Source organism: Lepus europaeus, chromosome 11 (assembly GCF_033115175.1).
Source record: "Lepus europaeus isolate LE1 chromosome 11, mLepTim1.pri, whole genome shotgun sequence".
NCBI lineage: Eukaryota > Metazoa > Chordata > Mammalia > Lagomorpha > Leporidae > Lepus > Lepus europaeus.
The window spans coordinates 70,045,953-70,070,178 of NC_084837.1; the positions used below are offsets into that span (position 1 = coordinate 70,045,953).

The following is a 24,226-nucleotide window of genomic DNA, read 5'->3' on the forward strand; positions in this document are numbered from 1 at the left end:
GGGCAGAGGCCACTGCTGATTGTAAGGACGTTTCATGAATGAAGGAAAAGGAAGTCATTACAATCATAACATTTTAGGAGAAGGGCTCAATTTATTTCCCCTGCACTTTTGTAGTAAATTACTAGAGAAAGTACTTCAGCAAAACAAGGGAGTAAACTAAGAGGAAGATACTAATCCATAAAAACAAGGCTCTAGTACAAGAGAGGTAAAGGGAATGAAGTGCCTGGATGACAGCTATTCAGCAGGACTTACAGCCACTAGCACAGACTAGAGAAAAAAAAATAGAAGAGGGAGGACTGGAGGCTGGAGAAAGGTTCTAGGGGGAAATAGAACTTGCAGGTATTTGATGTGTTTAGATGCCTCATTTGATGCTATGTAGGTAAACTAAGTACACCACCAACAAAAAGACAAGGAAAAACAGGGTGATTATTAACTTGAGGAGGACAGATATAAAAAAATGAAATAATATTATTACTTGTCTTGGCAATAAATGATATTGATGGAGTCATGAAGAAGTAAATATTAACTGCTGAGAACATCCTTATATGGTAGATGGGAAGGAGAAAGGGTAAGAGACTTCAATCCTCAACTATTCTAATTCAGAAGAAAATTTATGGTATCAAAAAAATTTAAAAATGGCAGCATGTAATCCAGAAACAGGGAGGTATCTTTCAGTCCAGAGTCAAGAACTGGAAGTGTTGCTCCTGGGAAGTGACTTGGGGAGGAGGAAGTTGTGGAGGGATGTGGGTAGTAATGCTTTTTTTCATTGTAGACCTTTTAAAAAGTATTGTATGAGGGCTAGCACTGTGGCATAGTGGGTGAAACCACAGCCTGCCATGCCGGCTTCTCATATGAGTGCCAGTTGGAGTCCTAGAGTAGCTGGCGGTCATCCCATATGGGCGCTGGTTCGAGTCCCGGCTGCTCCACTTCCGATCCAGCTCTCTGCTCTGGCCTGGGAAAGCAATAGAGGATGGCTCAAATCCTTGGGCCCCTGTACCCACGTGGTGAGCCCAGAGAAGGATCCAGGTTCCTGGCTTTGGATCAGCACAGTTCTGGCCATTGCAGCCAATTGGGGAGTGAACCAGCGGATGGAGGACCTTGCTCCCTTTATCTCTCTGTCTCTCCTTACTGTGTAACTCTTTCAAATAAATAAACCTTATTTAAAAAAAAAAGTATTATATGGAGGAAATCTTTGCTTAAAATTAAGAGACTAAAGACCGCAAGTGGGGTTTGATAGATCACTATCATTCACTCATGCCTCAAACATTATATCAGTCTGAGCAAGATACTAAACTAGACACCAAGTATACAAAGCGGAGAGAAGACAGTACCATCCTTTTTTGAGGCGCTTTTATCAACTCCAGTACATAGACAAAGAACAAGAAAATAAACCCAAAGAAACACTGAGTATCAAGTGGTATAAACAGAAAAAACCTAGTTAATAGGGTAGAAAATAGTAGTAATGAGGAGACAGGGCAGCTATTTCAGAAAGACTGAATTAAGATTTGAAAGACATAAAGTGAAAAGCGAGGGAGCAACATCTAGCGGGTCTAGAAATCCCTAGAAAAGCACCGCGCCCAGAAGCACCAGTGCTGGGCCGGAGGATGACTCAAGAGGCTGGGGAAATAGCAGGTTGCTACAGGTCTAACTTGGAGCAGTTATCAGCGTATAAATAATATTTCCAGCCACGGGAAGAGTGCCAACAGTGTGTTCCATAGCCTCATTCACAGGTATTCCAACATTTAAGAGAAAAGGAGATCGAGAAGGCAGGGCCTGCAAGGGAAGGCACAGTAGCGAAGGCTGACAACGTCCCTCTTGGCTAACAGTTTTACCGGGCACTTCTCTGAAAACTGCCCTGTAGCGCCTACTTATTTTGAAAAGTAAAGTGCATGATTGTGCAGTCCGTTCTGGAGATAACCGGGGACGTGTGGATCCCAGGAAAAAAGTGGCTTTACGATGATCTAGACACTTCTGTATCCACCCCACTGCAAGGTAAACCACCGTGGCCCAGGATCTGTGTTCGAGACCCAGACACGGGACTCCCGCTCTGCGCTTCTGCTGGGTCAGGCGGCACCTCAGTGCCAAGAGTTCGACACCGCTACCCTTGCGGACCACTCTCCCCCTCCCTCCTGTACCAGTAAACAGCACAGCGTCCTGGGCCCTCGGAACTGCCAGGAAATCGGGCGCGCAGCCTCGGCAGCGGTCCGGGGCGCAGGGACCGCCGCGGGCGGGCACTCTGATGCGCGGTGAGCGCCCCAGGGATCAGAGCCCTGGGAGCCATGGCCACGGGCGCCGCCGCCGCCGCCCCGGGTAAGTCAGCCGAGGAGCAGGGCCCCCCGGTCCCAGCCTCAGACGGCGCGAGACCACGGTGAGGGGCTCGGGCGGGAGGCGGCCCAGGGACTGAAGACGCTGAGGGCCGGATGCGGGGTCCCCCCCGGGGGCCTGCGCCAGCCGGAGGCTACCAACGCGCCGCCTCCCTTCAGAGGCGGTTACTACTTCCGAGGTCAGGAGCCCCGGACGCGTGTAGGGCGCACGGCCTGGCGCGCGTCCGCGGGCGCCGACCACCAACCAGCGCGAACCTCTGAGGAAATGACTGCCCTGCTCCGGCGTCCCGCGTCCCGCTCTCGTTTCCTTCCGTCTTTGCTCCGCGTGGGGTTTGCGGACGCACGGCACGCTCGGCTGCGACCTGAGGGCGCGGGACTCTCCGGGCCTGGCCCGCCCCTCGGCCCCGCCACGCAGCGCCGGCTGCTGTCCAGCGCTGCCCGCCGGAGCCGAGGCTGCAGCGGAGCCGGTAAAGCCGGGGCCGGGCTGCAAGCGCTCGCTTTCTAAGGCGTGGGGAGGCTGGGGGGCCGCGCCACCGGCCCTGCCGGGGGCCAGGGAGGGGACCGCGCGCGACACGGGCAGGAAGGCCCCTGGCGTGTGCCAGTAGGGGGACCGGGAGAACGCTGGGCCTTATTACGCAGGAGAGCGAGTCCATTCCATCTCTAGGTGGGAGGGTAGGGGTCGTTGTCGGTCTCCTGCGGACGACACGGCGGAAGCCATCTCCATAGGTCTGGGGCCACGATTTGAGTTCGTAAAGTTTTAAGAGGCTCCATCGTTTCCAAACCCAAACCTGGTCAGAGAGACGGCCTCCCAGCCTAAAATTTGAACCTCGCCACCCCTCTCCGCCGGAGCTGTGGGCTCGTCCGGGAGGTGGGGCGGGGCGGGAGAGAACTGGCGGGAAGCTTTTAAAAGAGTTTGTGGTGGTCTCCCGGGCTGAGCTCATTCTGTGCTCTGTTGTCCCCCACCCTCACCCCTTTCCCGCGTCTGCTGTCGCTCGCGCCGTCACGCTGCCATGCCCTGCTCTGAAGAGACACCGGCCATCTCCCCCAGCAAGCGGGCCCGGGCTGCGGAGGAGGGGACCATGCGGCTGCGCTTTTCCCGCCTTTCGGAGCACGCCACGGCCCCGACCCGGGGGTCTGCGCGGGCCGCGGGCTACGACCTGTACAGGTGGGTGCCGGCCCGGGGAGAAGGCTGGGAAGGGCCGCACCATGTGTCCCCGCTCTCTCTACTACTGAAATCAGACAAGACCCCCTAAAATTCACACTAAAATGTGGCCCCTTAAAGTTCCATAGAAATACTAGACAGGTGCCACATGTACTACCAGAATTTGGGGTGCCATACGATTTCACCACGGGCTTATTAAATCCCCGATATTAATAAGCCCAAGAGGGTCCTTGCCTAATATTTAGAGAAGAATTCTAAATACCTGCACAGATAAACGAGGCAGCATGGTATGTTTTAAGCTTTTATTTAGTAAGAAAGGTGCATAGGAGAGTAAGAGCTTTATTTAAGAGAAAGAGGTAATTAGGGGTTCATACCGAGCACCAGGAACCAGCCACGTGGAAGAGCATCTAGGCCAGGAAGCCCAGAGCACATGGCCCGAAGGCCATGTGCCCTGGAGGCGTGGGGCTACAGCAAGCCCCTTCCTAGCAAGACGCCAGGGAAAAAGAGCAGGCTGGGCACACTGTGCCCCAGGCTTTTAACCCACTCCAAAGGGGAGTGGTCAGTTAACCTGATTGGCTGGTGGGCACCCCAGTACGGCCAGGTAGGGGAATGAGGCCACACAAGGGCATGGCAAAGGCATCAGGTAGGAGCATGAGGTCACACAGGGGCGTGGTCTTCCAGTTCACAAATCCGATCAACTCCAACCTGTATGCCTGCCTACTTCATTCCCCCCTCAGAGACTCCAGACCTTAATCTTGAGGGGATGTTGATGGGCGTTGAGTCTCCATCTTCTGTAGCTACTTCCTGCTGATTAGGGGCACAGACCCTGCCTGTTCTCGGTCTGGGAGTCTCTGCCTATCTCATCTAATGAGTTCACTTCACGAGCTGGATCTCTTTTAGTCACTGCCATCCTCACTGTCTCCTGCATGGTCATCATTATTTTCAGAAGTTGCCGGGTTTTGCTGGGTTATTTTAGATATAAATGAAGGTCCATTGTAACTCTGGAGTGACCGTGGGAGTCCAGAGCGTGGCACGATGTCTTTTAACATGGCTTTAAGCACCTTGTGTGCTTTCTCCGTTCGGGTTGAAAAGGCCTCCATCCATCCTGTAAGAGTAACAATAAAGACTAGGAGGTACCTATAATTACTAATTGGGAGCATATTGGTAAAATCAACCTGCCATCTACACCTGTCTGTTCCCCTCCTCTGCACAGGAGTCAACAGGGGAGGTGGCCTTACATGGGGAGGGTTATTCTGTAAACACAGTGGCCAAGAGCGAGTCATTTCCTTTATGACTGTATTTAGTCCCTTTCCTCCAAAAGCTCGGGAGACCAGTTGTACTAAGGTATCTCTTCCCAAGTGGGTAGAGTTGTGTATCTCCTTTATAATTTTCCATTGAGTGGCCATTGGTAGCATAATTATGATTTAGCATCCACCATCCATTTGCATTTTTAGTATAGCCTCGCTGTTGGGCCCATTCAACTCAGGCTCCGTATAGTGCAGTTCCTTAACGACTTCCACAGATTGAGGTATAAGGGCCCTTTTCAAACTTTCTTGTGTAGCTGTCTGCTAATGCATTTCTCTGGTTAACATAATTATCTCCCTTCTGATGTCCCTTGCAGTGGATGACAGCCACCTCTAAAAGCTCCAGTACTGCCTGAAGTAGAGCCAGTATCTCTTTTCCATATTTAACAGGGGTCAGTAAGCCCCTCTCTTTTCAGAATCCTGCGTGTGCATTAACACAAGTAAAGTATATCTGGAATCCATCTATCTACCTATCGATCTATCTATATTAACTTGCTGACCTTTTCCCAATTGTAAAGTCTTAGTCAATGCAATAAGCTCCGCCTTTTTGGGCTAAAGTATTGTATGGTAGTGCTTGGGCTTCTGTTGTCTGCCTCTCTAACTCCTTCCTTCATATAGCTGCTGCCATCAGTAAACCATTTGGCATCTGGATTTTCCAGGGTCCCATCTTGTAGGTCTGGCCTACTACGGTACACCTGCCTACTTCACTACCACCCCCCCCCCCCCCACGAGATGGTGCAGAGAGCGCGAAGTCGAGTCAGCTTGCATTTAGCTGGAAACGTGCGCCGAAAAAGTGACCAAGATAAACTGACATTTCTATGTTGCAAAACGTCAACTTTTGGCTTTAGTGGGAATTCCATAGGGATTCGGCTGCAGCGTGTAGAATGGTAAATAGGGACATGTGGCCGGCGCCGTGGCTTAACAGGCTAATCCTCCGCCTTGCGGCGCCGGCACACCGGGTTCTAGTCCCGGTTGGGGCGCCGGATTCTGTCCCGGTTGCTCCTCTTCCAGGCCAGCTCTCTGCTATGGCCTGGGAAGGCAGTGGAGGATGGCCCAAGTCCTTGGGCCCTGCACTCGCTTGGGAGACCTGGCTCCTGGCTTCGGATCAGCGAGATGCGCTGGCCGCAGCGGCCATTGGAGGGTGAACCAACGGCAAAAAGGAAGACCTTTTTCTCTCTCTCACTATCCACTGTGCCTGTCAAAATAAATAAATAAATAAAAATAAAAAAAAAAAATAGGGACATGTATGACGTGTCTACCGGGATGGGTTTTTATTTGGGCACTGATTATGCCCCTCTCCAGTGGAAGATGGAGATGAAAAGGGTCCATGTTGGCCCTCAAAGCGTGGCCTGAGGCTGACACTGTGCGCATTAGAGAGGAAAGCCAAGATGGGAGACTGGCTTCTAGTACGCTGAGAACCCGTCTCAGGAGGTGAATGAATGCTGCTGCTACCTGCCTGCAAGGCTTGGTTCTAGATGCACCCACCGCAGTAAGGGCCCGACTATGAGAAGCAGGGACGCCAGGCACACCCTTTCATTTGTTCAGCCCCTTTTGCCTGTACGAAAAACTTTCCCTTATACTATTTTATATCCTCATGAGAATCTTGAATTAGATGAGTGTTCCTTTTTGCAGATAAAGGAGAATATGAAGGTGTGAATTTATTTGCCCCAGGGCTCGAATGTCATAGAAATTTTTTTTTTTTTTTACCCTGAATTTAGTGGGTTTTTGTTTTTGACTGTGCTTGGTTCATAGTTGAAAAGGGATGGTGGGAGGGAGGTGGTGTTTGTTCTGTGACTAAATTTCAAGCATTTGGATTGATTTTTAGGGCATTCCAAGTAATTAGATGTGAGAATTTGTGGTATGAGTACAGGAGAAGGGGAGAAAGGAGTGCATGATGGCAGTGTCAGAGAGAGGAATGAAAAAGAGAAGTGAGATGTGTAGACTGCCATAGCCCAAAGCAGCGTAGTGTAGTCTCTTAATTTTAATGGGTAAAAGTAGAGTGATAATCGTTTGACTAGATCCTTCCCAAGTGTATATCTGGGCACTGTTGTGAGTCCTACGGGAGACTGATTTAAAATACTTTAAGCATCCACCTAATGCATATAAATGACTTTCTGTATACTACAATTGTCGTGGAAATAACCTAGCCCTTTAGTAAATCAGGGCTTAGCTATTTAAAGAGGAAATTTCAATATAATCTATATATTAAATATAGTAATACCTTAACAGATTTAATTAAAGTCTCCAAAGTAACTTCCACTTCTCATTGTAAAATTTCTTGAATTTTTATGGATGAAGGTATGACAGTAGTAGCAATAGTAGCGGCATTTGGTGGCTGGACTTTGAATCAGTTTCTCAGTAGTGGCCATCTCCAGAATAATCAGCTCTGTCCCTCAGCCAGTGAAGTCCATGGCACAGCGTGGTGAACTTGGTGAACTACCAAGCCAAGCAGAACAAATATAATGCAACTCCAATACTGTTCCCACCTACCTGTTCCCCATTTTGTTCACCCATTTTCTACTTCTGCATGTTTTCCCTAATCAGATAGAGGGTTGTTGTGAGAATATTGTGAGTTTAGAACTACCTGGTGTCTAATGAAGACTTAGTGTCTGCTATTATTTGCTGTTTTTCCTTGGTTGGTTCTTCATTTTCCTGTTTTAATGAAGCATATGCCTTTTCTCATGCTGATACGTATGTCAGTTGTCAAGTCTCCCAGTGGCATTTTGTTCAGGGGTGAAGACATTTACAATGTTGACATCTCTTCTCTCCACTAAAATAAATTCACAGAGAATTATATCTAAGCTATCGTCAATTTAGTAATAAGCAAAAGGAAAATTTCTGCCTTATAAACTTTTTTAAAAAGAATTTGAAATTCATCATAGCAAGATAAAAGAAGATTGTATGAATTATTTTATGAAATATATTTAAAGCATTTCTGTGCTTGGTCACAAGGAAAGAATGTAAAAACAATTGTAAGTAAATACCTGTTCTTTTCTTTCGATACCTTCTTAGTGCTTATGATTATACAGTACCACCTATGGAGAAAGCCATTGTGAAAACGGACATTCAGATAGCTCTTCCTTCTGGATGCTATGGAAGAATAGGTATGTAATTTAAGGAGCAGGTAAATTTTGTCAAGTTCTTCCTTTGTGATGTGGTCTTTCCTGTAAGTTTTGTTAAGTAAAAAGGGGTATTGCTTGGGTTGTATCCTGAAATTCAGAAGTACCATCTCATGGCAGTAGAGCCATTTGAAAACTTTTGTTTACATATCATATCTGCTTCTGTCTCTCTTTTTGCCCTTTTATTTTTTTTTAAGATTTTATTTATTTATTTGACAGGTAGAGTTACAGACAGTGAGAGAGACAAAGAGAAAGGTCTTCCTTCCGCTGGTTCACTCCCCAAATGGCCACAACGGCTGGAGCTGCGCTCATCCAAAGCCAGGAGCCAGGTGCTTCCTCCTGGTCTTCCATTCGGGTACAGGGGCCCAAGCACTTGGGCCATCCTCCACTGCCTTCCCCGGGCCACAGCAGAGAGCTGGGCTGGAAGAAGAGCAACCGGGACTAGAACTGGTGCCCATATAGGATGCTGGTGCTGCAGGGGGAGGATTAACCTAGTGTGCCACAGCGCCGACCCTGCCCTTTTATCTTCTCTATGTCTTTTTATTTTACTTTATTTTATTTGAAAGGCAGACAGAGACAGAGAGCTGGTTCATTCCCTAAATGCTTGCAGTAGCTGGAAATGGGCCAGACCAAACCCGGGAGTCAGGAAGTCATTCTGAGTCTTTCATGTAGGTGGCAGCAGTGGACTCAATTACTTAAGCCATCACCTGCTGCCTCCCAGGGTGCAGGTCAGCAGGAAGCTGGTCAGAAATGGAGCTGAGACTAGAACCCAAGCTCTCCAATATAGATTGTGGGTGTCCTAAAACAAGAATCAGATTGCTTAGAAGCTAGATTTTGTGAAGATAGTGATGAGAGTGGCTGCTATATGTTGTTCAAGAAAATAGAGAAGGGTTTAGGATAATGGTAAATGACATTTTATATTATGAGGATCAAACTTCTGACCGGTTTTCTTAGAGTGTATCTTTCAATTAAACCTTTTCTTTTTTTTTGCTACCTTTCCCTGTGACTAGGCTAAGAGAAAGTCTACAGTGTTCTAAAGGAAATGCCTCGTTGGGAGAAACTAGAAATGGAATGAAAGTCAGTAGGTTTGATTTTTCTCTGTAGCAGGTTACTTGTCACCAAAGTTCAAAACTCCTTTTTTTTTTTTTTTTTAAGATTTATTTATTTGAAAGTCAGTTACAGAAAGAGAAGGAGAGAGAGAGAAAGAGAGATCTTCCTTCTGCTGGTTCACTTCCCAGATGGCAAGTGGTGGCTTTACCTGTTATACCACAACACTGGCCCTTTAAAACTTAAGATCATACTTTTAACTAACTTCAGAGTAAAAATAGAAGAATAAATAAAATAGAGAGCCTCTATGTAGAATGGTGGTAGATTACCAATCCCTGTTCTGTTAACCATGAATGGGAGAACTGGTAATACATCAGCCCTTAAAAGGAGAATAAGACAGGTTCTCTCATCTCCTTTTTGCCATGGTTGGGTATTTTTTGAGTTTTTTTTTTTTTTGGGGGGGGGGGGGAGTCAGGAAATGGATCAGAGTAGAAAGAGGTGGCATTTATTGACAGAGTGCCTATTTAAATTATTCTGAAATAAAATACTAGAAATTACTGTAAGGAATGATAAACCTGATACTTAAGTCAACAAGTATAAGGCATAAATGTAAGCTTTTCCTTTTATGTTTTAATTTTAAGAATAAAATAAACTGGAGTTGAGGTTTTGATACTTAATTTTGGGCATTTTACTTGATTGCTATTAGGCTTTTTATCTTGCTGTGGTCCATGTGTTTCATGCTGGCATGTGTTATATAGAGGCATGTTTTTTGCATCTGAATCATGAGTGAGAGTCTCAGGTTCCAGGCTAAGCTCTGCTACTGTTTGATTAGGTACCCACCTACCACCCAGGCCATTCTTGTTCCTACCTATCTTACACACATTCAGGACTCCCATCCTAAAACAACAGTCCTCTTCCTCAGTCCTGTGTCCCTGCCAGCTGCAGTGCCCTTTCTTCTCCTGTTCGGCCAGACTTTGAATACCTCTCTAGGCTTCCCTACTTGCTCTTCTTTCTGTGCATTGTAGTCATCCGTCTCCCAGGTCTATAACACTACAAATCCTCAGTTGACTAAAGTTATGTGGGAGTTGGTTTTGAGTGGAAACTTTGCTGGATTTCTCTAAATTAATCTTTTCAACCTTGGTAATATGAGTATAGTATGATAAATATTTTTATTCAGAGCCATCTGCTAAAATTAAGATGAAAATAGTTATTAGAGGAGAGTGATCTGCTTAAATTTCGTCAATTACACTGTGCTGCCCTCCCCACTTTGAAAAGTCAGTGTCTCTTGTTTTTCAGCTCCACGTTCTGGCTTGGCTGCAAAATACTTCATAGATGTGGGAGGTAATGTATTTCCTTTTCTTATTCTGTAAATGTTTGTATTTGCTGAAAATGTACATTTTCAAATGACCGATTTTGTTTTCAAGAAAAGAAAATGAATTTTTGTTGTCTTGCCGCTAGAAATTTCTACACCTGAAGTAATGAACAATTGGACATAGTTTAAAATACTGAGTCTAATTTTTCAATGACCATTATATAAAATGCATGTTATTTTACTAATAGGCTAACTGGGCACTATCTGGAGTTTTGCTTGTTTTAGTGATAATCTGTATTCAGTCCAAAAATGATTATTCTTAGAGGAAAAGCTTTTGTATGATTATTTTGAGCAATTATATTTTACTTAAATAGTTTAATTTTTTAAATAAAAGTTTGTAGAAATGCAGAAATATCTTTTTTTTTTTTTTTAAGATTATTTGAATAAATCTTCCATCTGTTGGTTCCTTCCCCATATGGCTGAAGCAGCAGGAGTGGAGCCAGGCTGAAGCCAGTAGCTTCTTCCAGGCCTTCCATGTAGGTCGTAGGGACCCAAACACTTGGGCCATCTTCTGCTGCTTTTCCCAGGATTAGAAGTAGAGCTAAGACTGATGCACATATGAGATGCCGGCATTGCAGGTAGCAGCTTCACCTGCTACACCACAACAGCCTCAAGACTGTCTCCTCAGAATTTTCTTACTGCTGTGAGAGAGGCCATCCATGTTTGCAAAATTTAAGAGAAACTTTCCTTGGAGGCAGAAGAGAAAACACTGTTTTTAAGTTTCTTGCCAAGAGAGTCCTCAGTGGCACCAGTTTCTTGTCTCCCAAAGTTAACTTGCCCAAATGGCTCCATCATGAAGAAGCCCCAGGGCCTCTGCTAGACACTCTTGATATAGAATTTTTAACTACCCCCTCATGATAAGGACATTTTCACCCTCTTGATAGAGCTTCCTGGCTTGAGATTGCTTCTTCCATTGGTAGATACTCAACCTGATTTTCTCTATCCTCATGAGTAGTGAGAACTTCACTTAATGTTACATCTTCCAGCCCTCAGGTAACTGGGTGTACTAGACTTTTACTCCAACTATTTTAACAGTTAGTTTATTGAGACTTTTAACAGATGAGCAAAGATGATATGTCTTTAAAACTGTAGTCTCCTGGCTAATGTTTTGCCTTAGTGGGTTAAGCTGCTGCCTGCGATGTTGGCTTCCCTTTTGGATACTGGTTCTTGTCCCATCTGCTCCACTTACAATCCAACTCTACTAATGTGTGGCCATTTGGAGAGTCAACCAGCAGATGGAAAATTAATATCTCTTCTCTGTGTGTGTGTGTGTTTGTTTGTGTGTGTCCTTCTGCCTCTTTTAACTGTCAAATTAATAAATCTTTAAAGAAAAAAAAAGAACTGGAGGAGTCTCCTTCCATTTAATTCCAACCCCCTTGTTCTTTTCTTCTGCACTTTAATGCTACACATTGCCCTGTTCTATCTCCAGCTCTGTACTGAATTAGCTCACTGTGCCATTTCATGAGCTAAGCCCCAGTGCTAAAACCTGGCCCTCTCAAGACCTACTTTTTAGTGTAACATTTTGGAAAGCCTTGGTGGCACTAGGTGGTGCTGTGGGGTAAGACAGGAGCCCATAGTTCTGGGACTGAGTTTTGCATAGCAAGACTTCACTTTGGCAACCCACTCTGATTGAGGATTCCCTCATAAGTTCAGCTCATTGATTGTCAGAAGTACATTTACTAGTAGGTATGGTCATTTGGGATGAAAATTTTAGTATGTAAAAGATTATTTGTATTTTTAAGGAGATTTCAAAGAGTTGCAAAGAGATTGAGGACTAATTACCTAGCAGTTAAACTTTTCTGAGCCTCAGTTTCCTCATCTGTACAAAGGAATTAGTGTGCCTCCCTCTGAGAGGAAAGATTAAACAATAATTTATATAAAGCATCTAACGGCGCTGGGCACGTATTAGACTGTGTAGTTACAATTTCTACCCCTTAGGACCTCACAGATTTTTTTTTAACATGGAAACTTTTTTTTTCCTCACAGATTTTTGCTGTTTTTGAAACAGTCCTCTGGGAGGGAAAAGGTTCATGTAAAAGGAATAGAAAGTTAGTTTGCCTGGTGGTTAGTATGGTGCTATTTCATAAAATCACACTGTGGTGTGTTCTTAGACACAGAGCATCTTAAAAATGTCTCTCAGGCACAAGTTTATCATAGTTGGCAACAGGTTTTATTTCTGAAGAGAGATACTGTTAGAAAACCCAGGCTGTAAATAGGGTCAAAGGGAAAAAGTTGAGTATGCAGGATTCTGTTCAGAATTCACATCTGGTAGGTGTGGATGGTTTTCGCTAAAGGTTTCCAGCAAATGACATGCCAAAGTCTTGACACAGTAAAACTCTTGCCTGAAGTCAGTTAATCACTCTGCCAGTTCCAATGCATGATTTTTCCAGTGATAACTTCAAGATACTTTCGGCTTTCTCATGAAGAGAAATATCCCTGGTGCTTATATCCATATTCTAAGAAAGAATAAATCTTAGGTTTTCCTTCAAGGTTAAGTGGCAGTTGGGTAGCAAATGAGCTTGGAACTATTGAATTTTTTTATACCATTGGCATTCATGCTAAAAGAGAATTTTGAGGGCTTTTTTCCCCCCATGCATTTTCATTGACTTCAAATGACTTCATTTCTTTTAGTGAGTTAAAGGCTTTTCCACATTTTTGTGTCCCAAGCATAAAATCTTAGTAGATCACCCAACTCTACAGAATTCATGATACCCAACCATTTGAGTAATCCTGATAGGACTACTTTGCAGAGAACTTTATAAAATAAAGTGCTTTTGTGTAGTACAAGATACCATAAAGTAAGAAAATAGAAATCTTTGCATTTCATATGAAAAAGGACAAGAAAAAAATCCTAAAATATAGTAAAGGATATGCAAATGTACAGTAAACACACAAGGTAAAAAATCAGTGTCACTAGTTCAGGGAATGCAAACAAAATAATGAGATGCCATTTGTCATATTGGCCAGAATTTAAAAGATTACTACCATCTGGAATTGGAATTGGAAATGAGTATTCTTAAATATTGATGTTGGAAATTTGAATGGCTGTACCTTTTTTGCAAACTACCTAGCAATAGCCTTTAAAATTGGAAATACACCCTTTCATCCAAGAAAATGCCTTTTGGGACTTATTTGACAAGAATGAAAAGGACAAAGGTATATGTGCAAAGATATATGAAAAGGACTGCTTTATTTATAGCAGAAATGTGTGAAAACAAGCTGAATGATATGTTGAAGAACAGTCACAGAAAAATAATGATATTGTATTTCTGTATATTGTATTTAAAAAGAATAAGTAAGATTTGAATAATTTATCCCAAATGATATCTATAATGTTTTACATTTTAAAAAATTAATTATTTGAGGGGGACAGAGCTCCCATTTGCTGATTCAGTCTGCTAATACCCGCATCATCCAGGATGGGGCCGGGCTGAAGCTGGTAGCCAGGAACTTAATCTGGGTCTCCTATATGGGTGGCAGGGAGCCATGTACGTGAGCCATCACCTGTTGACTCCCAGGCTGTGCATCAGCAATAAGCTGGAGTCAGAAGCAGAGCCAGGACTTAGACCCAGGCACTCCAGTGTGGGATACCCATGCTCAAACCAACACCTTAACCGCTAGGCCAGGTGTCACTGTAATATTGGCTGCCTCAGGGTGGCTAAGGAAATATTAATAGCTTTTACTCTATGTGTATAATTTATATTGCTTGGGTGGTTAAAATTTTTCTAATAGAGATAAAAGAGTTCAGAAGCTAGTCAATTCACGTGGTCTTTCTCAAACTCATTTGAGATAGATAAGTTACTAATTCCATTGCCTTCTGCAGACATTTGTTCTAATATGGAACCAAATGTTATATGAGGGGTCTTTTTGGCTGATCTAAATCATTCCTGCAGTCAAAACTTTCTCCATGTAGGTAATATGGAAAACAACTGGCCCCATCTTTATTCTTTGCATAAATAGGGCTAAATTAATGGTAAAGAGGCAGTGGGAAAAGGAAGATCGTTTGAGTTGGTTGAAATTTTGTTGCTGTACAACTAAAAGAGAATAGACTCCTTCCTGCAGTGCATGCAGTGAGATGAACTGCCTTTGCTGCTTTTCAGCCCACTTTTAGACTTACCCTTTCTCCTCACTGTTAAAATTAATGTAGCTTTAATTTAAACCCATAAAAGTGTTGCATCAGGAACCTTTTAAGAAGTACTTTTTTTTTAAGATTTATTATTGGGGGGGCAGCACTGTATCGCAGTGGGTTAACGCCCTGGCCTGAAGCGCCAGCATCCCAGATGGGCGCTGGTTCGATACCTGGTTGCTCCACTTCCGATCCAGCTTTCTACTATGGCCTGGGAAAGCAGTGGAAAATGGTCCAAGTCCTTAGGGCCCCTGCACCCTACGGGGGTGGGAGACCCAGAGGAAGCTCCTGGCTCCTGGTTTTAGGTTGGCACAGCTCCGGCTGTTGTGGCCAATTGGGGAGTGAACCGTCAGGTGGAAGTCTCTCTCTCTCTCTCTCTCTATCTCTATGTGCGTGTGTGTTGGGGGGCATTGCTGTGGCATAGGCAAAGTTACCACCTGCAGTGCCAGCATCCCATTTGGGTGCCAGTTCAAGTCCTGGCTGCTCCACTTCTGATCCAGTTCTCTGTTATGGCCTGGGAAAGCAGTGGAAGATAGCCCAAGTGCTTGGGCCCCTGCACCCACGTGGGAAACCCGTAGGAAGCTCTAGGTTCCTGGCTTCGGGTTGACCCAGTTCCAGCTGTTGTGGCCATTTGAGGAGTGAACCAGCAGATGGAAGACCTTTCTCTCCCTGTGCCTCTGCCTCTCTGAAACTCTGCCTTTCAAATAAATAAATCTTTAAAAAAAAAAAAAAAAAGTGGGCTATCTTCCACTGCTTTCCCATGCCATAGCACAGAGCTGGATTGGAAGTGGAGTATCCAGGGCTTGAACCTGAACTCATATCGGATGCCAGCACTACGTAGTTAGCAGCTTTACCCACTATGCCACAGTGCCAGCCCCTTAAGAAGTACTTAAATTTGATTTTATTTACTCCTGGTAGTTCATTCAGAAAGCACAGAGGCTCTTTTAATAATGAATGTAATGTGCTGGAAAAACTCTAAAATACTGGTTTTTCTGAGTGTTTTTCCCCTAGCTAGAACAAGAGTTTGCTTTTCCCCCCAGAAAAGAAGAAAAATGAAACGGTATACTTAGAATTACCCTTGCCCTAAAAAAAAATTATATTCAGTTAAAATAATTAGGAGTATGGCCAACCAGCATTAGTGTGCACTGAGCTAAATTCCTGAATTTTTTTTTTTACTTTTTCTTGTTTCATAAGGGTATTTTTTTAGAGAGCTAGAGCCCCCATCTACTGATTCATTCCCCTAATGCTTGCAATTGCTGGGACTTGACCAGGACAAAGCTGGGAACACAGTCCAGCTGTCTTTCAAATGTGTGACAGAAACCCAACTACTGAGTTGTCATTCTTGCCCCCTCGGGTCTGCACTAGCAGGAAGCTAGAGTCAGGAAGTCAGGATGTTGGGGCTGGACACTGAACCTAGGCTCTGATGTGGGGTATCATAAATAAGATGTGACATGGAGTATAGTCAAGTAGGTTCAGATGAATCCAGTCCAGCCTTGCACAGACTTAGAGCAAAGAATTACTATGCATAACAAGAATTGGCAGGCAAGATGGTGAAGCAACTGCTAATAAATAGAAGACTTCTTTTTTGGAGTGGCAAAATTGTTCTAAAATTGATTGTGATAACTTTTTCACAACTTTAAACACGTTATAAACCACTGAATTGTACATTATAAATGGATGAGTTACATGATATGTGCATTAGACCTTAATATAAAAAAGGGAAATGAGAAGGCCTGGTACACCTATATCATCCATACCAGTGTTTATGGAAACATTTTAATTCTTGGACCAAAGGTAAATGCCAGCAAGTCTGGTCAGTGTAGCTCTTAGGACCATGGCAGGAATCTGGCTTAATTCTCCCCTGCAAGGATCTACTCCTGTGTGTATAATCTACACAGGTACTAATTATACATCTGAATGTGTTCTCATTCCTAAACTTATGTGCTAGTGTTTTCTGAGTGATTATGCTTTAAGAATGAATGGTGATTCCATTTAAAAGGAGAGAAAGAATATGAACAAAAATGGAATGTTCTGATATTTGCAAGACTGCTGTTTGTGTCAGCACTGCAGATCTTGAGGCTTTTTGACATTTTTATTTACGACTCAGTCATATTTCAATCTGAATATTAGCAGAAAGCTTCTACCAGGAAAAACCTTTAAAACTCAAATCATAATTTTATCCTGGTCTTTCTGGCAAATGTGCTATAGGTAGACAGTAGGTTGGAGATGGTAATTGCTGCTTTCAGCTTAATGTAGGAAATGTTCACCATCTGATAAGGGTGATAGGTTGGAAAATTAGGGCCTATTTTCCAAATTCATTTTTACATTTTAGTAATGTCATTTCTTAGTTCAGGGTTTTACATAAAACAGCATTCACTTATTCAAATGTAGTGACAAAAATCTCAGAAGTATGTAAAAATGATTTTGAGATAATCTGATAAGGATATTTTTCTTCCCTTCAGCTGGTGTCATAGATGAAGATTATAGAGGAAATGTTGGTGTTGTATTGTTTAATTTTGGCAAAGAAAAGTTTGAAGGTATGTTAAATACATTAATATTAATTGAATTTTCTGAGTTTCTATAAATAACAGTCTTCTAATTCTCATTGAATAAGGCAGGATATAGAAAATGAATCAATAAAATTTCAGTAATAAATGTTTTGTTTTTCTTTGAAGTCAAAAAGGGTGACAGAATTGCACAGCTCATTTGTGAACGGATTTTTTATCCAGAAATAGAAGAAGTTCAAGTAAGTATCATAAAAGCTGAATAGAGAATGAATGATATAAGAAAAAAAATAGAATTTTGAGGATTTAATATGCTCTTTATAACTAAGTAGTATGTATAACCAGTCCTATTTTAAACAAACTTAAAATCTTGGTTTTAAAATTTCTTGTAATATTTTTAGGTAGCTATTATATAGCATTGCTTTGGGTAATAAATTATTTAAATACACTGTGATATTGATAGAATAAGAATGAAAGTCTTCCATAGGAGATGAAGAGAAGAACTAAAAGAAGCTCTGAAATTAGCTGTGTGGCTTATCACGTTTCTATCTTTCAGGTTTTGGATGACACTGAAAGAGGTTCAGGAGGTTTTGGTTCTACTGGAAAGAATTAAAATTTATACCAAGAATAGAAAATGAAAAAAGTACCTTTTTCTTAAAAATAAAATTTCTGTTAAACATGTTTTGGCAGTTTGCATTTCTATAAACTTAATGGCTTTAACTTCTAAAACTCCTTCCTTGTGATCAAGGAAAAGTACCTCTGTACAGAGTCACTCTCCTATGTTTTTCTATAATTGATGGTTATATATAAATTTGCTTTGTGGTGACCTAATGTGAACAGTATCTTGTAAAAATAAAATGTATATCAGTTTCAGATAATAAGAACTTGTATTGTTTAATTCAATAGATGATACCACTTCATCAATATTTGTTATAAATCATTAATAATGCTTTTTGTTCAATTTGCTTGAATTTTTTCATAGATACAAATTATTGCATAAATTGAAAGAAATAAAAGGAGTTATTTCTTGTTCTTCCTTTCTCTTCATTGATCCAAAAAACTTGTTTTTAATCTTAAGAGTCTTAGGGAAGGTGACAAGAAATTCTTCAGTTTATCTTTTTATTTATTAATCTTTTGATATACCTGAGTTGATAAAGTAAAGGTGCATTTGTGAAAGTATAACTTGGAAATTTCCAGTTGAATTGTTCCTCTGAATTTTACCCCATCGGTCAAATTGTACTAGCTGTAGTTCTACAATTTCCCCTCACTCAAGAAGCAAAAATAATGTGTGTCCAGGAAATACACAATTTAACAGGGATGAAATAAATGTAATAATATGTAATTCTATCAGAGTACACAGCCGAGTGAACATGTACGGGCAGCATTTCATTGCATCTGTGGCAGTGATTCTGTGGATTAGCTTGATTAACATCTGTTGCAACTTTCTGCTGGTGTGGTTTCCTTATTGTATTTTCCAGACTCCTTTGTACCAGTTTCAGGTGTCGCTGAGGGTTTGTTGCTCACATGCACTGAGACTCACCAGGCATCATTTGAGGATGCCTGCAGGTTAGTTGTGTCTGGAGCTGGCAGCTCTTGGTTAGCCGGCCAGTTCCTGGAAGCACAGGATACAGTTAGTTTCTTCTGTCCTCAAGGTCATTTAATATCCTGCAATGTAATTGTCCATCTGTAGGTCCCAATCTTGGCGAGTTGCAAAACAACTCAATGAGACATAATCAGATTTCAAAAAAATGAAAAAGGATGAGAGGTGTCAAAACGGCAAGTATTGTGAAAATTATGTGGAATACATATTTATCCTGGCATGTGTGTACTGGGTCATGGTAGAGATTCTTTCTGTTGTACTCAAAATTTAGATAAATCCTTTTCTGATAAACTGGCCAATAGATTCTATTCTGTATAGCTGAACCTTGACCAATACATAGAAGCAAACAGTTGAATAAAAACAAATAGAATTAGGTGGCTATCAAGATATAGGGTCTTAATTTTACAGTGAGGATGTTAGTTATCACTTATGGATCTACATTAAGCACTTTATAACAGTTGATTTCTTTCTCATGCCGTATCTGTGGGAACACATAAAACATTCATTTTTCAGATGACAACAGTAGACTCAATTAATAACTTGCATAATATTTAGCTAAAGAGCAGAAATTTATTCTCATAGTTTTGGAGGATGAGCACGTTAGATCAAGACTGCAGCAGGTTTGTCTGATTCATGATAAACACCTCATTACTGTGTCTTCATGTCGCAGAAGGGACAATCCACTCCCACAAGCATCATTAGGGCATTAGTTCATTTATGAGGGCAGAGCTTTCATCATTTGTCTCTCATTAGGCCACACTTCGCAGTATGGTTGTGAGTTTCCAACATATGAATTAAGAGGATGTGGCAACTGCTATTCAGACCCTAGCAACTGCTGAAAACTTGGTACCTTAGAGCTTCAAGCTTATTTTTTGCAGCATTTTTAGTCTCTTCCAAGTGACAGAGGCAGACCATATAGAATAGAAGAGATGGTTTAACGGAAGTCCTACTCTCCTTTGTATATACCTAGAATTTCTTGGGGCCGACGCCATGGATTACTTGGTTAATCTTCCGCCTGTGGTGCCAGCATCCTGTATGGGCACTGGGTTCTAGTCCCAGTTGTTCCTCTTTCAGTCCAGCTTTCTGCTGTAGCCTGGGAGGGCAGTGGAGGATGGCCCAAGTGCTTGGGCCCTTGCACCTGCATGGGAGACCAGGAAGAAGCGCCTGGCTTCAGATCGGCATAGTGCCAGCCGTGGTGGCCATTGGGGGAGTGAACCAAAGGAAGGAAGACCTTTCTCTCTGTCTCTCTCTCTGTCTATAACTCTACCTGTCAAATAAAGAAAAAAAAATTTCTTTCCAACTGATCACTTTGCTTAAAGGGAGAAGCTCATGTATGAAGTTGCTCTGGAAGTTAGACACTTGGAACCATATATGGTTGGGGAGGGTGTAGATTAAAGACCTCGGGTTTTTGTTTAGAGATGTATTGGGGGAGGGAGGGTTATGACTGGTGGGGTGGGGTCCCCCACCCCACCTGGAGAAGGTCCCCTTTGGTGAGGTAATATTCTTAGATTTTTAAAGACTCAGAAAAGGAATTAGCCTTACTGACACAAGGGGTTGGAACTAGAACATGGGATTTAATCTATAGGAAGATGGTAGGTAGCATAAGGGCAGACTTAGAACTTTCCTAAAATTCATGAAATGAAATAAAAGCTATATGGGAGAATCTGAGAGGAGTCTTTGGGTTGGAAATTGATCTGTTTGTCAGTTTTGAATATTGTATTTTTACTTTATGAAATAAAGAACTTTGGAAAGTGTGTAAGACATAAATACCATGTAGTGAGTAACTACAACATAGGAATATCTAAATAACCATTACCAAAGTGACCCAGCAGAATACTGCCAGCTGCCAGGAATGCATCCCTCCTGTCACACCCCACTGCCAGAGGCATCCATTCTTTTGACATTTAAAGCAATCTTTACCCTTTCCGTAGTTTGCTGACTATGTAACCTTATGTTTTGTTTTGTCTGGTTTTGAATGTTAGAGAAGTGGACTCATGGATTCTGAGGTCCTGTTTCTTTTTCTCAAGACAGATTTTACCCACATTTCATGTGTCTATAGTACATTTTATTATCGTGTTCCTTTATATTAATGCCCCACCACCTTGTGTGCCTGGTGTAAACCCAACTTGGTCATGGCATATGAGGGGTCTCCTAAGTTAATGGAAAATGAATATTATGAAAGAACTATGCATGGATTTCAATTTTTTTTTACACCAAAATAAACTTATCTTTTAATTCCATTGATGCACAAACATTTTTTCCCCCAGAAACTTTTTATTTAAGGAATACAATTCATACATTTCATAATGACAACACTAGGGACATGGTGATTCTTCCCACTGTACCCACTCTCCCACTCACACTCTCATCCCTCTTCCTCCCTTCTCTCCTATTCCCATTATTATTTTTTACTAAGCTCTATTTTTAATTAACATTATACTCATATGGTTCACTCTATGTTAAGTAGAGTTCAACAAATAGTAGGGGAAAAAAATCTGTTCCTCAACAGTTGAGACAAGGGCTATTCAAAGTCATTGCATCTTGAAGTGTTAATTTCGCTTCTATAGATTACCTTTAGTTATCAGATCAAAGAGAATAAATGGTATTTGTCCTTTGGGACTGCCTTGTTTAACTAAGCATGGTGTTTTCCAGTTTCATCCATTTTGTTGCAAGTATTGGGTTGTAGATTTAGGTCTTTAATCCATTTTGAGTGGATTTTTGTGTAAGGTAGGGGTCTTGCTTCATACTTCTGCATGTGGAGATCCAGTTTTCCCAGCACCATTTGTTGAAGAGATTCTCCTTGCTCCAGCAATTGATTTTAGCTCCTTTATCAAAGATAAGTTGGCTTTAAATGCATGACTGATTTCTGGCATTTTTATTCTGTTTCATTGGTCTATCCATCTGTTTTTGTACCAGTACCAGGCTGTTTTGATTATAACTTCCCTGTAGTATGTCTTGAAATCTGGTATTGTGATGCCTCCTGCTTTGTGTCTGTTGTATAAGATTGCTTTAGCTATTCGGGGTCTCCTGTGTTTCCACATGAATTTCAGCATCATTTTTTCTGTATCTGAAAAGGTTGTCCTTGATATTTTGATTGTTATCACATTGAATCTGTAAATTGCTTTTGGTAGTATGGTCATTTAGATTATATTGGTTCTTCTAGTCCATGAACATTTAAGATTTTTCCATTTTTTATGTCATTTTTTTAATGTTTTGTAGTTCTCATTGTAGAGAGATTTACTATCCTTGGTTAAATTTAGTCCAAGATATTTGATTATTTTTGTAACTATTGTGAATGGGATTGATCTTAGAAGTTCTTTCTCAGTTGTGGCATTGTCTTCCACAAACTTTTTGATGTACCCTCAGTATTTTTATTGCTGAATTTGGCTTGATAATATTTTTTCCAACTATATTCATAAAGAAAGGCCTATTTTTCTCATAGCAAAGTTATGCTACTTTCATAAAGTCAGTTGAGTATTCATTCTTCCTCCTTTATCCTCCACTCTTCTCTCTTCCTCTACTTTCCTCTTCGTTCCAAGTCTTCCACAGTCTCTGGCTTCCCTTATAGCAACAAGACAATTATCTGCCTTTCCTCCTGCTGGTTAATTTTAAAAATATATCTTTGGTTTCAGACAGTTGCCCTACTGGAGTAAAGGTTACTTATCTTTTGGGGGTTCATTGAGTCTCCTCATTTCTGTATTGATCTTTTTCCTTAGTTCTGCAAAATTAGCTTTTTTTCCCTCTCACATGTTTCAGTGTAAGATTATAAAATGCTCAAATTACAATTATATTGGCTTATTCTCAATTCAAGCATGTTAAAAAAAAAAAAAAGTGACTTGGGGTGGGTGTTACATTTTAGCAGGTTAAGCCACTGCTTTGGATGCTCACACATTCCATATCAGAGTGCAGGGTTGAATGCCAGCTTATCTGCTTCAATATGGGTTCCTGCCCTCCACATGGGAGACCTGGCTTCAGCCTGGCCCAACCCTAACTTGCATGCATTTGGGAAGTAAACCAGTGGATGGTAGATTCTCTCTCTCTCTCTCTCTCTCTCCCTCCGCTTTCTCCCTCTCCCTCTCCCTCTCTTTCTCTCTCTCCCTTTCAAATAAATAAAAGGAAAAAAAAAGACATGTTTTAAAGCTTTAAGTTCACAGAAAAATTGAGAGGAAGGTACAGATCTCCCTCATTTGTATGTACTCTGATCTGACACATGGATAGCCTCTCATTATTAATATTCTCCTCCAGAGTGGTACATTTGTTACTGATGAACTTACATTGACAACATCATTATCACACAAAGTCCATATTTTATATTAGGGTTCAGTTTTGGTATTGTACATTCAAAGGTATGTTGAAATGTATCCATCATAGAAAATATTTTCATTGACCCAAAAATCTTCTGGGCTTTTTCTATTTATCTCTTCATTCCCTCTCACCCAACCCTTTGCAATTGCTGATGATTTTTAAAAAATTATCTAGTTATTTGAGAGAAAGTAAACAATGATAGGTAGAGCTGACATTCACTGGTTCTCTCCCCAAATGTATGCAGTAGCCATGGGGGCCAAGGCAGGGAGCCAGGAACTCAGTTCAGGTCTCCTATAGGGCTATCAGGAATCCAATTACTTGAATCATCATGGCTCCTTCCTAGGATCTGCTTTAGCAGGAAGTGGTAGTCAGCAGCTGAAAGCAGATATCCAATCCAGGCACTCTGATGTGGATGTAAGGTGTCTTAATTGCTAGGCCAAATGCCTGCCCCCTGGTTTTTTTGTTTTTGCTTTTGTTTTTTGTTTGTTTTGTTTTTTATTGTCTCTATAACTTTGCTTTTCCAGAATAATGTAGTTGAGACCACATAGTTTGTGGCCTTTTCATACTGGCTCTTTTTACTTGGTAGTGTACATTTAAGTCTTTTCTTGGCTTCATAGCTCTGTTTGTTTTTTTAAGCACTGAATAATACTCCGTTATCTAGATGTACCACATTTTATACATGCATCAGCTGAAAGGCATCTTGATTGATTATATATTTTGACAGTCAATAACAAAGGCTCCTTAAACATCCCTACATGATTTTTAGTGTGGACGTGTTTTCAACTCCTAAGGGTAAGTACTAAGTAGTATGTTTTCTGGATTATATAGTAGGAGCATATTTAGTTTTGTAAGAAACTGCCTATATGTCTCCCAAAATGGATGAAACACTATTTGTTGAAAAGACTGTGTTTGCTCCATTTTATTGGCTTTGCCCCTTTGTTAAAGATCTTTGACTATATGTGAGTTTATTTCTAGGCCTTCTATTGCATTGATTTGTTTGTCCTTTCAGCAATACTGCACTGTCTTGGTTACTATAGTTTTATTGTAATTCTTGAAGTCTGCTAGTGTCAGTCCTCCAACTTTTGTTCATCTCTTTCAATATTATATTGAGAATTCTGGGTCTTTTGCTTTTCTATGTAAACTTCAGAACTGGTTTGTTGATATCTACAAAATAACTTGCTGGGATTTAATTGGGTTTACATTAAATATATGTATCAATTTGGGAAGAACTGATGTCTTTACAATATTGAGTATTTCTATCCATGAATATGGGATGACTATATATATATATATATATGTATATATTTAAAGATTTATTTATTTATTTATTTGAAGGCAGAGTTACAGAGAGGCAGAAGCAGAG

General features: G+C 41.5%; 1 protein-coding gene and 1 long non-coding RNA gene across 6 annotated transcripts in view; one reads left to right on the top strand and one right to left on the bottom strand.

Annotated features, from left to right (window-relative positions):
* LOC133770147 (uncharacterized) overlaps positions 1 to 2,716 on the bottom strand; it is a 122,845-nt gene extending 120,129 nt beyond the window's left edge. For all 4 annotated transcript variants that reach the window (XR_009867314.1, XR_009867312.1, XR_009867311.1 and 1 more), the window contains exon 1: positions 2,580 to 2,716. This is a non-coding gene — a long non-coding RNA (uncharacterized LOC133770147). The remainder of the gene's footprint in view (positions 1 to 2,579) is intronic.
* Positions 1,875 to 17,639, top strand: DUT (deoxyuridine triphosphatase). 2 transcript variants are annotated; one of them, XM_062205859.1, is made up of 7 exons: positions 1,875 to 1,992; positions 3,351 to 3,489; positions 7,803 to 7,894; positions 10,253 to 10,297; positions 16,917 to 16,991; positions 17,130 to 17,200; positions 17,515 to 17,639. In XM_062205859.1, exons 1-7 carry the CDS (start codon positions 1,890 to 1,892, stop codon positions 17,569 to 17,571), a joined length of 582 nt encoding a protein of 193 aa, XP_062061843.1. In that variant the 5' UTR covers positions 1,875 to 1,889; the 3' UTR covers positions 17,572 to 17,639. The 2 variants fall into 2 exon arrangements, with proteins under 2 accessions (XP_062061843.1, XP_062061842.1); XM_062205858.1 differs by lacking the exon at positions 1,875 to 1,992 and adding an exon at positions 2,426 to 2,791.
* The last annotated feature ends 6,587 nt before the right edge of the window (positions 17,640 to 24,226 follow it).